Genomic DNA, 13307 nt, shown 5'->3' with positions numbered 1-13307 from the left:
TTCGGGAAAGTTTTGTTTCAGCATATTTATTACAAAAGCTGTCAGCTGAGTACCTGTAATAGTGTGAATAAAACCATGTGACCCCACCAGAGATAATATGATATATCGTGTTCCTTCCTTTGGGATCCAGAAGACCTTCTTGAGTCAGGTGGCTGAAGAAGGGTTGTTTCTGGATAACAGCCGAAGGATGAACTATCAAACTAAATGAAAACATATATTTTTACAAAGAAATACATTTACTTTTTTTTTTTTTTTTTTTTTTAATAGCTGAGAAAAGTACGAGCATCTGCTCTAGAGAAGCTTTCAGTAAGATCCAATTTCTATATCCTGAAACACTTTTTTCTCTAGGGAACATCTACAGTTTTGATCAGCTTTAGTTTGATGTGTAACTCCACAATGTCTTTGCCCAGATGTTTTTTTTTGTTTTGTTTTGTTTTGTTTTTTTAAAAAAAAGCCCAGCCTTTGGTAATACAACCTACTTCAGACATTCTTCACAAACATCCCCTTTTTCGTTCAGAATAGATGTGTATCATTCAAGGTACTCTTGAAATACACACTTATCGCACTAAATAACCAAAATTCTGAAATAACTCTTCTTAGCATCAGACCTGAGTCACTGTTACAAATAATATTTCAAGCATCTGAAATATTTTGGGTGATAGTTTGAGGGTAACAGGAGAAAGTTCAGAGGGGAGGAGAAGTGAGAAGGAAGTAATTTTGAAGGAAATGCTCAACCTGGAAAAAAAAAAAAAAAAAAAAAGGTAATTTTTTTTTTTTTTTTTAAAAAAGCAAGTTTTGAAAACCACAGTTAGGATTTTGGAGGCTAAAAAAAAATAATTCATCTGAATGCAGTAACTTTCCTTAATTTAACAGACTGAGGATACAATAATTCCACTGCCTCATGCTGCTTTTGATTTGATTAAAAATAATGATCATGAAGAAGTAAGCATTGCTCTCTTCAAATCCATTACCTCTTCACCTGCACTGAGGCTGCCACCAGTGGTGTTAATTGATAGCTGGACGGAAGCCGACACCTACTGAATAGCTGTCAGACGTTCCTAATTTTCAGTCACTGGCAATGGGCTGATATCCGGTCTAGCTGAAATTCAGCATCTCTTTTGTCATCTCCTTTCCTGAGGAATATTTGATGCCAACAAAAAACATCAAAGGCCCTAAGAAGACATCAGCACAATTAAATAGAGGCAGGATTATCTGTTGCACTTGGAACCAGACTTTAGCCCTCTGCCTGCCTGCGAGGTGATGCTGCCATTCTCTGCTTCTCTTCTCTGCCTTCTCTGTTCCCTGCTTCTCTTCTCTATTTGAACTGAAAGTGTTTTGAAGCAGACAATATGTCAAATATATTTGTGAAAAAACAGAAAGCAATCGTCCTGCAGTGAGATTTCTGTCTCATGCTGCTATTTTGAAGCACTCTCAAATGTAAATAAAAAAAAGAAATAAAAAAATAAAAAAATAAAAACTGAACAAAACACATAAAAATGGAGGTCAGCCCATACCACAGATCTTACTAGCTTGCATGTACAGTTTTAAGAAAAAAAGTCTTCTGTGTTTTATATAAATATAGGATTCATCTGCTCTCAGGTGCGAGGGAGGCTACCGGGAAAATAAAAGCATACTAAACATATGTTGTCTTAAAAAAGGGAAAAAGCAAGGCTGAAAAAGAAAGCTGAACATCACCTATGTAAAGGCTTACAGTTCTCTTAAATATGTCAAGAAATGGTGTAAAAAAGCAGATGCAGCTTTTTGCTCACTTTATATTGCATAGCTCAAGAAAGGGGGAGGAGCATGTGTCTGCCATTCCCTTATAGCCGGACCTGTATTTCCTTGTCCCAAATTACAGATTTGAATCTGCGTAGCACTAAGCCCTGGTGTGGCTTCTGGCATTGCCAAGTGTCTCCCTGCAACCCTGCAGCCTGCTCTCCACAGTGTGTCCTCCAGCCTGTGGGGCAGCATTTTTTCTTGGTCGCATGCTGTTGTTTTCATCTCCTTGCACCTGCAAAGCCCAGTAGTGGCAATGGCAGGTTCTGGGCTTTCAGGCTTGCAACTTGATGGTTCTCTGGAGCAGTGGCTGGGAGCTCACCAAGGAAAGGGGACTCATCATCCTTTGCCTGTTCCCATACAGTCAGGGACCACCATAAACTGCAAGCTTTACACTTTAGGGGCAACAGCCCTTCCAGCAGGATTTTCTCTAAAAGTCATTTGTTAACATTACAGAATTTGTCATCTGTGGTGGTTTTACCCTGCTGGGCAGCTGAACTCCACCACAACCACTCTCTCACTCCAATTCCTCAAAGCAGAAGGAAGAGAAAATACGATGGAAAGAGCTCAAGGGTTGAAATAAGGACAGGAAGATCACTCCATAATTACTATCAGGGGCTAAACAGACTCAGCATAGGGAGATTAATATAATTTATTGCCTATCACTAGCAGACCAGCACAGTAAAAAAATAAAAGCTAACTAAAAACACTTCCCCCCCATCCACCCTATTCTATGTCCTCCCTCTGGATATGAGGGGAATGGGGGCTGTGGTCCGTCCCTAATACTTCATCTCTGCCGCTCCTTCAAGGTCCCTCTCTGCCCCTGCTCCACGCAGGGTCCCTCCCACGGGATGCCGTCCTTCCCGAACTGAGCCTGCAGGGACTGCCCATAGGCAGCAGCTCTTCAAGAACTGCTCCCACATGGCTCTGTACCACGGGGTCCATCCTCCAGGAGCAAACTGCTCCAGCACGGGTCCCCCACAGGCGGCAGCTCCCCCCAGACCCCTGCTCCTGCGTGGGCTCCTCTCCACGGGCTGCAGCTCCCCCCCAGACCCCTGCTCCTGCGGGGGCTCTCTATGGGCCGCAGCCTCCTCCTGGCCACATCCACCTGCTCCACCGGGGGCTCCTCCATGGGCTGCAGCGTGGAGATCTGCTCCTGTGGGACCCACGGGCTGCAGGGGGACAGCCTGCTCCACCAGGAGCCTCTCCACAGGCCACAGGGGAACTGCTGCTGTGGGCCTGGAGCACCTCCTGCCCTCCTGCTGCACTCACCTTGAGGGCTGCAGGGCTGCTTCTCACTCCTCTCTCCCAGCTGCTGCTGCACAGCAGTTTTTGTCCCTTTCTTCACTCTGCTCTCCCAGAGGCACAACCTGCATTGCTCATGGTTCGGCTCTGGCCAGCGGCAGGTCCCAGCTGGCTGGAGCTGTCTCTGATCTGGGCCCTTCTCACAGAAGCCACCCCTGCAGCCCACCTGCTAACAAACCTTGCCATGTAAACCCAATACATCTTCAAAGCACCAGTTTTGGTAAAATAGTATTTCTCCAAACTTACAGGTGTGAAACTGAGTCAGAGACATAAAGGAAAACCAGCCAACCCACCAGCCAAACCACAAAACTACCCCCTTCAATTTATGTCAACAACTTCAGAAGCTATTGGGACAGATGTGGGCAACTCCATACCGCTATTTGCTCAGAACAAGCACCTCTCAATGCAATTTATAAACATTTAGTTCGACCGAAGTTAGGCTTAGTTCACTTATCATTTGTAATTCTGTGCCAAAGAGGGGAACAGTTCCTGAGGACATTTAGGTGCTTAAGCCAAAGCAGTCTGTTCTCATTTCCTAGCCTCATTTACACACCCATTTCTCAAACAATGTGTAAACAACCCAAAGACAGTACCTTCATTAACTCTAAAAATGATGAATTCCTATCAGCTAGAAGAGAAGCAAAGTAATATTGACTACCTACATCAAAGATTATGACATACTATAGATGTATGTAGCAGAGTATTAAAGGTAACTCAATTATATCCCTTCATTTTAGGATTTTGTCAGTTTTAATATCTAACTTCGTTATTTTTACATTTCTGAACATCTATACAACATCCTTGTTTTGACCTGTGTGGTCATCCATGTGTATTACTTTGATAAGGGCAAGAATTGATGAGTGAACCAGGCATCTGATCCTTTTCCTTAGCAAGAATGTGCAGACTTTTAAGAATGCAGTAAGAACCAAAAGAGGAATTCTTTCTAATTAGCAGCCCATTCCTCTCTATACAGCTCGCTTGGCTTTTTTTTAAAGGGCACACAATCAATAATACCTTCTGCCTTCCTAGTATTACTACTTTTCTCAACTTGCTGCTTTTTACTATACAACTCTTCACAAACCAATACAGCTTTCTTTTGTGTATATATATATATAGAGAGAGTAAATGTATATATATATATTGCCTGTGATTGGAGCACAGAATCTTCCTCATCTATTTTTTTTAGGTTTATACCTAATGAGAGAAAAATCCCTGACAGTAGTTCTTTGCTAAAAAAAAAAAAAGGAAAATTATAAAAACACACACAACTAAAAGCAGTTTAAGAGCACAGAATATATAAAAAAATACATATATATACTTAGCAGTAAAAACATGACATCAAAAGTGAAATTTTTAGATATGTGCTGGTCATTTAGGAGCCTCTCTAAATAGTGAGATGCTTAATGTAAACAACACAGAAAAAATCATCTGTGCGTATGTGCACTAGACAGTAATTTCTATATTCTGCTACAGTCACATGTACAAAATTCTAATTAGTAGGCAACATTTTTTGGCTTACTGGACAGCAGAACAGTGAAATCTACATTTTCTGTAGTTCACGGGATAACTTTTTTATTTAATACCTCAAAGCAGATGTTTTCTTTCCACTGTTGTTTTGTAGTGCAGAGTCTAACATCAAACCGTCTATTTAAAAATCTATTAATTGCTATATTTTCTTTTTTTTTTAATCCCTCTCTGCATGAGATTAAGATTTACTCACATTTATCCTGCATTCTCCTGTTACTATTTGGAAAAAAAAAAAAAAAAGAAGAACAAAAAAAACTGTAACATCCACACACCAAACAGTGCTTCCCTTGCTAAAGTTTAATTTAAATTTATTCCACCAAGCTACAAAGCAAGTAGCTTAAAATATGTTTAAGAGCTAGTCTGTGCACCTCTTTCTCACAATTCATACTTATTCCCCTCACCCCTTTTCAGGCTTCTCTATTTCAGCTGTTCTTAGGATGCGTGGGAGGCACACTGCCTCCTAGCTTCTCTACCCACATCTGCACCTCTGTCTTTCATTGTGTCTCCCCCTCTTTCCTCCGTCCCTGAACAAGGATGTCTTTTTTCTCAGTTTACCCTTCTTGTGAAAATATGGTTCCAGTTAGTCCATACTTCCCTTCTTTGAAACCATCTAGGAGCACCTGGGCAGCTGGACCACTCTGATCACTACCTCCCTTTCCCGTAAGGACATTACGGTGCTGGATGCAGGTAAGAGACAGGTCCAGTATGACGAACACTTCCCCAGAGGCAGAAGACTTGAGGCAAGAAATAGTGAAGTGGCTCTCAGACAGCTCTAATGTCTGTCTCTTTCAAAATCTGTATTCACAAGCAATGCTGCAAATGCTGGATTGGGTCTACTTAACTGGTTCATATCAAATATTATTTGTATTTGCAGGCAAATTATACTGGCAAGTTATCTAATGTACTTTTGTTTGTTTATTTATTTGTTATGCTTGGGAAGAAGCTGCAGGAGGGAACTAGTCATAAACTACTTGGTGGGAGAAACTGCAAAAGCAGCCAAAGCAAGGCCCTTCAGACAGAACTTTTTAAAGCTTTTTGCTGAGCCTTCTACAGCCTGTACCATTGGCTTGTTCAGTCAACACTGATTTATTTCTTCCTCAGCTATCAATGCACCTCACATCCACATCCGTATTTGCATTCTGTCCTTGCTCTGTCCCTCTTCCTCAACATGTTTATTGTCTTTTACCTATCCATTCCTCACTGCTGGCTTGTAACTTCCCCAGAAACAAAACACAAAATAAATTGTGAAATCAACAATTTGCAGACACAGATCCTACACTGAGTAACTTGGACTACTTTCTGCATCATTTATTCAGTTCTTAGAGTAGAAAGAATACTTCTTTTTGTCAATCTTTAAGTACTGGAAGCAAAATCATGCAAGAACAATGAAGGAAAACGAAGAGAATAAATGCAAGAGTATGATATATAAAACACTGAAGAATTCTTTCATACTGGAAAGACACTTCATCTCAAATGCAACTGAGAAAATAAGTGAATTTTTACTATCAACTATTTTATACACACTTCTTGCCAGAAATGTGGTATTTTAAGCACATTGCTAATTGTATTGAAACAGAATGTTTGCTGTTTTTTAAGAAAGATTTCTTGCTTGCTTTACCTGAGCTGGTAGAAGCAGGAGACTTGCTGCGTCGGGATGGACCCGGGCTCTTGGTGGTGCTCCTACGTGAACTTGAAGCTATTTTGGTATAGGAAGTAGATTTCACCACCCGACATTCTGAAAGACAAAGAAACTGCATAAGTTAGCAATTAAGAAAGCCAGCAAGATTCTGAAGCAGAAAGAGCATGAAAAGCACAAACACTTAGCCCACGCTTGTTTTCATTCATCTTGAGGAGTTTTATGGGAAAATATAAAATCTGTATAAATGGCTCCATTAAAATCCAAGTACAGTATGTACCACTTTGCAGACAAAGAACTGCTGCAGTAATCCAGACTTTCAGATACCATGGTTACTGCAGGTACTTAGGATAGCTTAATTTAACAGTGCCGAGACGACACATTTTTTTTATTTTTTTATTTTTTTGCTTTTGAAGATTTCAGCACAAGTAATGCAGTGGTTTCTTGTAAATGATCCAGTTGCAATGTAAGCATTTTTGCCAGCCTAGGCAGTCTCCTCTAGCAGAACCGGAAGGCTGCTCTTATATATCAAAATGTTAAGACTGAAGAAGATGACGCAGGTGTCTGTCACTCATGAAAGGTTTGAAGAAAAGTGAAGCAGGTTTGTTGCTCCTGCTTAATCCTCTGGTGAGCAACAGCCCACATTGTGGGCACACGCAATTCATCACAGGTTGAGGGAAATGGCACTACTTGCTCATAAGAGACATCAGTAAAATCAATGAAGAGGCGAAATTACCCTCCCACTTGAGAACACTGCAAGATGTTCAGGTTAGAGTTTACATACACCCACACGGCTCTGTAGGCATTCTTGCATTATGCCTGCAAAATGGTTCTTGGCCTGAGGATGAAAGAACTTGGTGTGCATAAAGCTGGTATCTTGCAGTCATAATGGATACTAAATTAATCACCAGACATATTATACAGTCAGGGAAAAAAAAAAAAAAAAAAAAAGATTTCCACTTCTTAGCCAGTATACTATTATAAGTCTGCAGCAATGTTTACACTGTATTCACCTCACAATGTCAGTATACTTGTTTAAAAATAAATAGACATTTATTTCTGTATCAGACCTGTTCCCCATTTTCTTCCCATGGTTAAGTTTCTCAAAATAGGTTAAGAGAAATAAACAAGCCTTTTTTTTTTTTTTCTCCCTAGTCAGAAAATACTATGTACAAGCCTGCACATTATTTAGTCTTCACAGATGATCAGTGGAGCCTGTAACATAGTTTAGACAGATTAGAGAACAAAGAAATAAAATTGAGCATAACTAATTAACTTAAATATATCCACCAGAGAATGATGTCATGAAGTGTATTTCTCTTGGCTGCCCTAACTGCTTGTCTGTCATCAAGCTGTTGAAGGAAATGGAAGCAAGAACTGATGCGTTACTGCAGGAATGCCCAGCACAGCTGAGAGCGCAGAGGACCATGAAAAGCCCTGGTCTTACCAAAGAAGCCTTTCTTCCCAAACTCTCCCATCTTCCTAATGCCAAATAGCAGCTAATTTCTTTCTGTTGACTTTTCATGCGATTCATTGATGGCTAATCTCATTGTTACAGCAAGCAATGAGGGGAAATGGAGGAAGATATTTATTCTGTTGTAAGAGTTAATTATCTACTGAAAACAGGAGGAAGCAGTTGAAAGTTTTCAGTTAGACTCAACCAGGCAATTACAGCAGGAATCTTACCCTGATGTATTTGCATGAACTGCTGCTCCAGAAACTGCATATATGTTTCAATTGCCAACAGGTTCTTTTCCTTTCTTGTTAACAAAGACTTAAAATGTTGAAACACCTAACAGCCAGCACAGCATCATAGAACACGTGTGATCTTGTAAAATTAAGATGTCATCGCAATGCAGGTCCCCATTCACAGGAATCAGTCAGGAAGGTAACTGAATTTTCTAATTGACAATAAACAAAAAATAAAATAAAATAGAATGATCCAATCAAGCACAAACCATCAGACTACAGTCATTGGCTTAGGAGCCTATGAGGAAAACAGTCAGCTACTTAATGTAACATTCTTTATTAAGTAAGAGGTTTTCCTCTATTTTCATCATATAAAGAACACGGTATCTGCATCCATTTCTTGCAGTTCTTGCTACACACTGCACCTTATCTCTCACCTTACTACAATTATTAACACTTATTTAAGTTCCAGATACCTTATAAACACCCAGAATCAGAATGAGGTTAGAGATAAGGTTCTGCATTGAAATGTATTTCCCCTCACATTACTGGAAAGGACCACGCAGGAGGTAGTATGAAAGACAACAAGAGGCACCTAAATGCACATCCAATTTATGTTTCTATCGTACTAATAAAATCCTGCCTCAGACAATATACAAGACAGCACTTATTTTCACCCAACACATTCAGAAATGAAAGAAAATAATAAAGTAATTCTCCTTCACCTGGGCTTTGTCACATATGAACAAAGAAGATATGCGTGAACTGAAATGCAGAGGTATTTTTTTACCATTTTCCTTCTCCCCTGGCAAGAAGTGTTCACGCTTATATGCTATGGAAGGGTGCTACTGTTTGTAGGAAAGAAGGAGGCTGGGAGCCACCAGGGGATTTCACCTCCCCTCACTACTGACAGTCCCCTTCAGAAAGGGTGATGTTAGGAGTGCTCTGCAGGTTGCCCTGATGGGCCACATAGAGACCATAACTCCCTATTTGAGTAACCCTGCAGTAGTGGCATATTATCCTAGCAGAAAGCCACCTTCCGCAGCTAGCTGAGAAACAAATCTTTTCCCACTGGAGGAGAAACCCTTATGGATGATCATATGTAAGTGAAGCCACACAGTACTGTCTCCAATTCCAGGCTCCCTGGGCGGAGACCTGGACTTAGTGGAAAGAGCCCAGTGGAGAACCTCAAAGATAATGAAGGGACTTGAGCACATCTCCTATGAGTAAATGCTGAGAGTGCTTGGACTTTTCAGCCTAGAGAAGCCTCTTCCTACCACGCATCACCATGATAAGCATGACTCAATCTGCCTGATGGAGATCCAGTGCTTCTCCACAGGCACTGGGTGCTGCTGGTAGGGTGCCCCAGAGTCATCCTGTCCCCAGGCTGAACAAGACCAGCTCCATCAGCCTCTCCTTACATGGCCAGTGCTCCACCCATGTGTCATCATGATGGTCCTTTGCTAACTCCTTCCAATTTAGCGATGCCCGCCTTGAACTGGGGGGCCTGAAACTGGAGATTATCCCAGGCGTGGCCTCCCATGTGCTGAGCAGAAGGGACTGGCTACCTCTCTCTCTGTACTGGCTCTGCTCCTGCTCGTACAGCCCTGGATCTGTTAGCATCCTTTGCTGCCAGGGCATTCTCTCTTTTTGAGTCTGTCAGAGAATTTTCCCCTCCTTCCTTCTTTTTCTACTTGTACAAACCATTTTAAAATCAGTTATGAACGTCTTTGGCACGATTTTCTTTTTCCTCACCATAATACTTTCCAGGTTGTAAAGTTTTAAAATATCATATTTCAGTATTCTCGCTGCTCAAATACCACTGTGAACCCCAAGGTAAGTTTTGTCAAGAGCCATTTTTCCTCTAGGTTTACAAGTTTATTCATAAGTGGCATGGGCTACGGCGTGTGCTGCAGATACAGGCAAACCTTCAATGCTGCATACAGCAGGGCCAAGGCAACTCATGCTTTCATACACTAAAAAGACTTGCAGGCACAGGCAGCATACTACCATGGTACTTGTTGCAAAAAGGTCTTAGCTCCCATGAACAGTTTATGCATGCAATTATGCTGTCACTTTAAGTTTGGAAAATTAAGTTTTACTGCAGGCAAAGATCCCACTCAGTAACCACACAACCACGGCTTGTCTCCTCTAAGACATTACCATAATCTGCCAGTTTCTATAGGAAAACTATGTGTACATAAAGAAGGGAAAACAAAACAAAACAGTGTGGTTTTTAAAACCGTACTTTCTGCTCAGTATCTATACGGGTACAGAAATATGTACTTATCCCCTCCTCACCAGCAGTGTTCCCATAACTACAACAGGTGCTTGGTAAGCCATGAAACGGAATAGTATTTTTTTCCCCAATTTTCCTTTGATGCCAAAACTGTACCAGAAATAGATCTGAACTCCTGACAGAAGGCAGTTATGCTGTCTTTCTCACTCATGTGGGCATGCTCAGCAAAGAGAAAACATGACATTTTTCCATCGTGTGTTCAGTGAGGAAAGAAATGTTTCACAAAGCCCTGGTCCTTCCTCTCACCATCAACGAAGATTAAAGCAACAAAATGATGATACCCATGGTAAGCAAAAGAAGGTCAATTTCAAGGTCTGATCCCAGACTTTATTGCTTTCCAACTCGGAATACCAGATAAATAAGAATGTTTTTCCAGCCAAAACATCTTGCAGTAAGATGTTCCATTGTGTAGCTACAGACTGAGCTACAAAGTAGGGGGAGATAAACACAGACTACCAGCAGTGAGACTAACAATGTAGCACTGCAGTCCCTTTACAGCATGCAATATTACCACAGAGGTCTGAGGCATTTAATGGACATTAAGAACAACGAGAATGAGAAAAAAAAAAAAAAAAAAAAAAAAAAAAAAGAGGAATTATCCCAAGGTTACTATGTGACATTGCTGAGACACCTTTGGGCCAAGACAAGGAACAGAAAGTTCCTGAGATTGCACAGTGATGCTAATGAGTGGTAGCAAATGGTACAGCTGGTAGGAAGCCCAACATACATACTTGCAAACTCCTGATTATTCCTGTTGTCAAATGTATGTAGTATAAGCACGAGGTAATTCAGGGATGCTAATGCACAGAATCATAACGCCTCCGATCTCCAGGCATAAGATTTGAATGTGATGTTCCATTTCCAAAACGTTTAATTAGCTTATATGTTCATTAAATTTTACAATGGCAAGAAAGCAGCAGAGAGTAACTAATCTGCAATAAATGTGTCAGAAAACGAATGAATTTAACATGTTGATAGAAAAGGTTGTGAAAAGTTGTCTACATTACCATGAGATCAAAAAGGTTTATTGTCAGCTACTCAGAAGTTGACTGTATGAACTTCTTGAATTCTTCCTGGGCTAAAACATCACTCTCTGTTGCATTTTGCCTCTTTTGAGGGCTGTGTGCAGGGGATAGATACTTATTTTTTGGTATCCCTGCCAATCTGTTTCTCCAGGATGAAAACATTTAACTTGGTTTCAACAACAGCTGTATCCTACAGATAAGCAAGGCAGGAGGATCAGCGATGTCTATGCTTGTTGGTAAGCCACTTTACTATACGCCTGAGGCTTGTACCTTTTACCACTGCTTAAAGATGTTAGCCTCACTAGCAATGTCCTCAGGCCAATCAGTAGATCATTACCCCAGATTTTAGCTTTTAATGTCGAGTGATTTTTTCCATGTAGCTAATTCGTAATGCAGCTAATAAGATTTTACTTTTTAGTTGCATTCATGCCTTCAACTAAAAACAGTAATCTTCTGTTTGCAGAACTAAATTTCACTCTCTTCAGCAAAAGGGAAATGGTATCGCCCTCTCTAGTGGCATTCATCTATAATGCAATTCACCCAACCCTACAGATGTATCACTGGCAGCTATGACTTGTAATTATGACATGTTCAAAAGGGTAACTATCAACCAGTTTCCAGAAAGCACAGAGATAGAGTTTCACAGGGGCTTAAGCAATTTCTAATCATCTGTTTTCATGGTTGTGCCAACTTTAATTTTGTTCTGCATGTCTTCCCGTTCAATGTGTTTCTGATGCAGATGGACAGTGATGTATGGGCAGAATACAAAATCCTAAAGTTTTATCCCATGCACTAAGCTATCTGCCACTGTAAATACATGAGACGTCCTATCGTTTGACTTGATTTCTAATCAGCAACCAGCCCTCTGCTCATGATAAAGATTAGGAATACTATTTATTTAAACTGTGCCAAATATTTGTAGTAGCAAATACCTACCCCCTTTTTTTTGTTGTTGTTTTTTTTCTTGAGAAACATGGTTTTACTGGCATACACAGTATTTTAAGAAGCTAAATTTTCTTTAATGTGAATGAGCATTCTCCAATTCTGAAACAGGGATAGGTATTCACTGACGAGATAAAAGCTTTGTACAATAATTTGCAAGCTGTTAGAAACCTAAATAGCTTCACCCAGCCTAACAGTGCATTCATATGTAGGTACTACTCCAAAAATGCTTTGTAAGTTAGAAATAATGTGTGTGAATTCAATATTGTGAATCTGACTGAAATATCACGTATTATCACTAATTTCTCATTCTAACTCCCAACTTTCAAAGCCATATTTGTTTCCAACTTCCGTGATATCAACCAGCAAGTTTTAATAAAAAAGAGATACTGATTTTATGTATAATCAAAACAATGCTTCAAGTATATCCTACTTTATCTTCAAACATTCTCCTTTCTCTATAACTTAGACGCTGTTGGCAGGATTGAACTCATTTACTATTAGACAGCTAAAAATACGATGCATAGGTATGAACTATTCACCCTACAATCCTTCCACAGCCAACAGAACGTGCTGGTTTCTATGACTTATCTGTAAATTAGAAAAGATTCATCTTATTCATGAAATGTCCAGATAGAGATTATATGTATCTTTGTATGGGGCTGGGCTCTTTTACTCAATATAAGTTTTTTTCCTGTAGTCTGTGATCATACTGAGAATAGATTTTATCTTCCTACCTTCTCCAAGTGTCAACCTTTTTGTCAGAATCACTTCTTTTTCGCTATATAAATGCTATAATATTAAATTCTACTTTTCGACAGAGACAGAAAAAATCCACCCCAGAGCAGTGATAATACGAAGATTAAAATAATAAAAAATAATAATAACAATAATAATAACAATACATTTTCTTGTCATTCAATAGCTCCACTGACAAGGCACAACATCTAAATATTTTCTAACTGCATTTGTAGGCAGACTAAATTAGAAGACTTCTTCAAAACCTGGTTGTCTAAATGAGTCTGAAGTATTTCCTACTGAAACCATGTGAATGAATTTTTATGTCTAAAATGCTACTTTCTGAAACAGCATTATCAGAAATCATGTT

General features: G+C 39.9%; 1 protein-coding gene across 4 annotated transcripts in view; it reads right to left on the bottom strand.

Moving 5' to 3' along the window:
• DCLK1 (doublecortin like kinase 1) overlaps positions 1-13307 on the bottom strand; it is a 244283-nt gene that overhangs the window by 73541 nt on the left and 157435 nt on the right. For all 4 annotated transcript variants that reach the window (XM_035324411.1, XM_035324385.1, XM_035324396.1 and 1 more), the window contains exon 5: positions 6227-6343. In XM_035324411.1, coding sequence (XP_035180302.1) covers positions 6227-6343 — 117 coding nt within the window. The remainder of the gene's footprint in view (positions 1-6226; positions 6344-13307) is intronic.

This window comes from Oxyura jamaicensis, chromosome 1 (assembly GCF_011077185.1).
Source record: "Oxyura jamaicensis isolate SHBP4307 breed ruddy duck chromosome 1, BPBGC_Ojam_1.0, whole genome shotgun sequence".
Classification (NCBI taxonomy): Eukaryota; Metazoa; Chordata; class Aves; order Anseriformes; family Anatidae; genus Oxyura; species Oxyura jamaicensis.
Note: the sequence above shows the minus strand (reverse complement) of the source record. Positions and strands in the feature narration are given on the sequence as shown.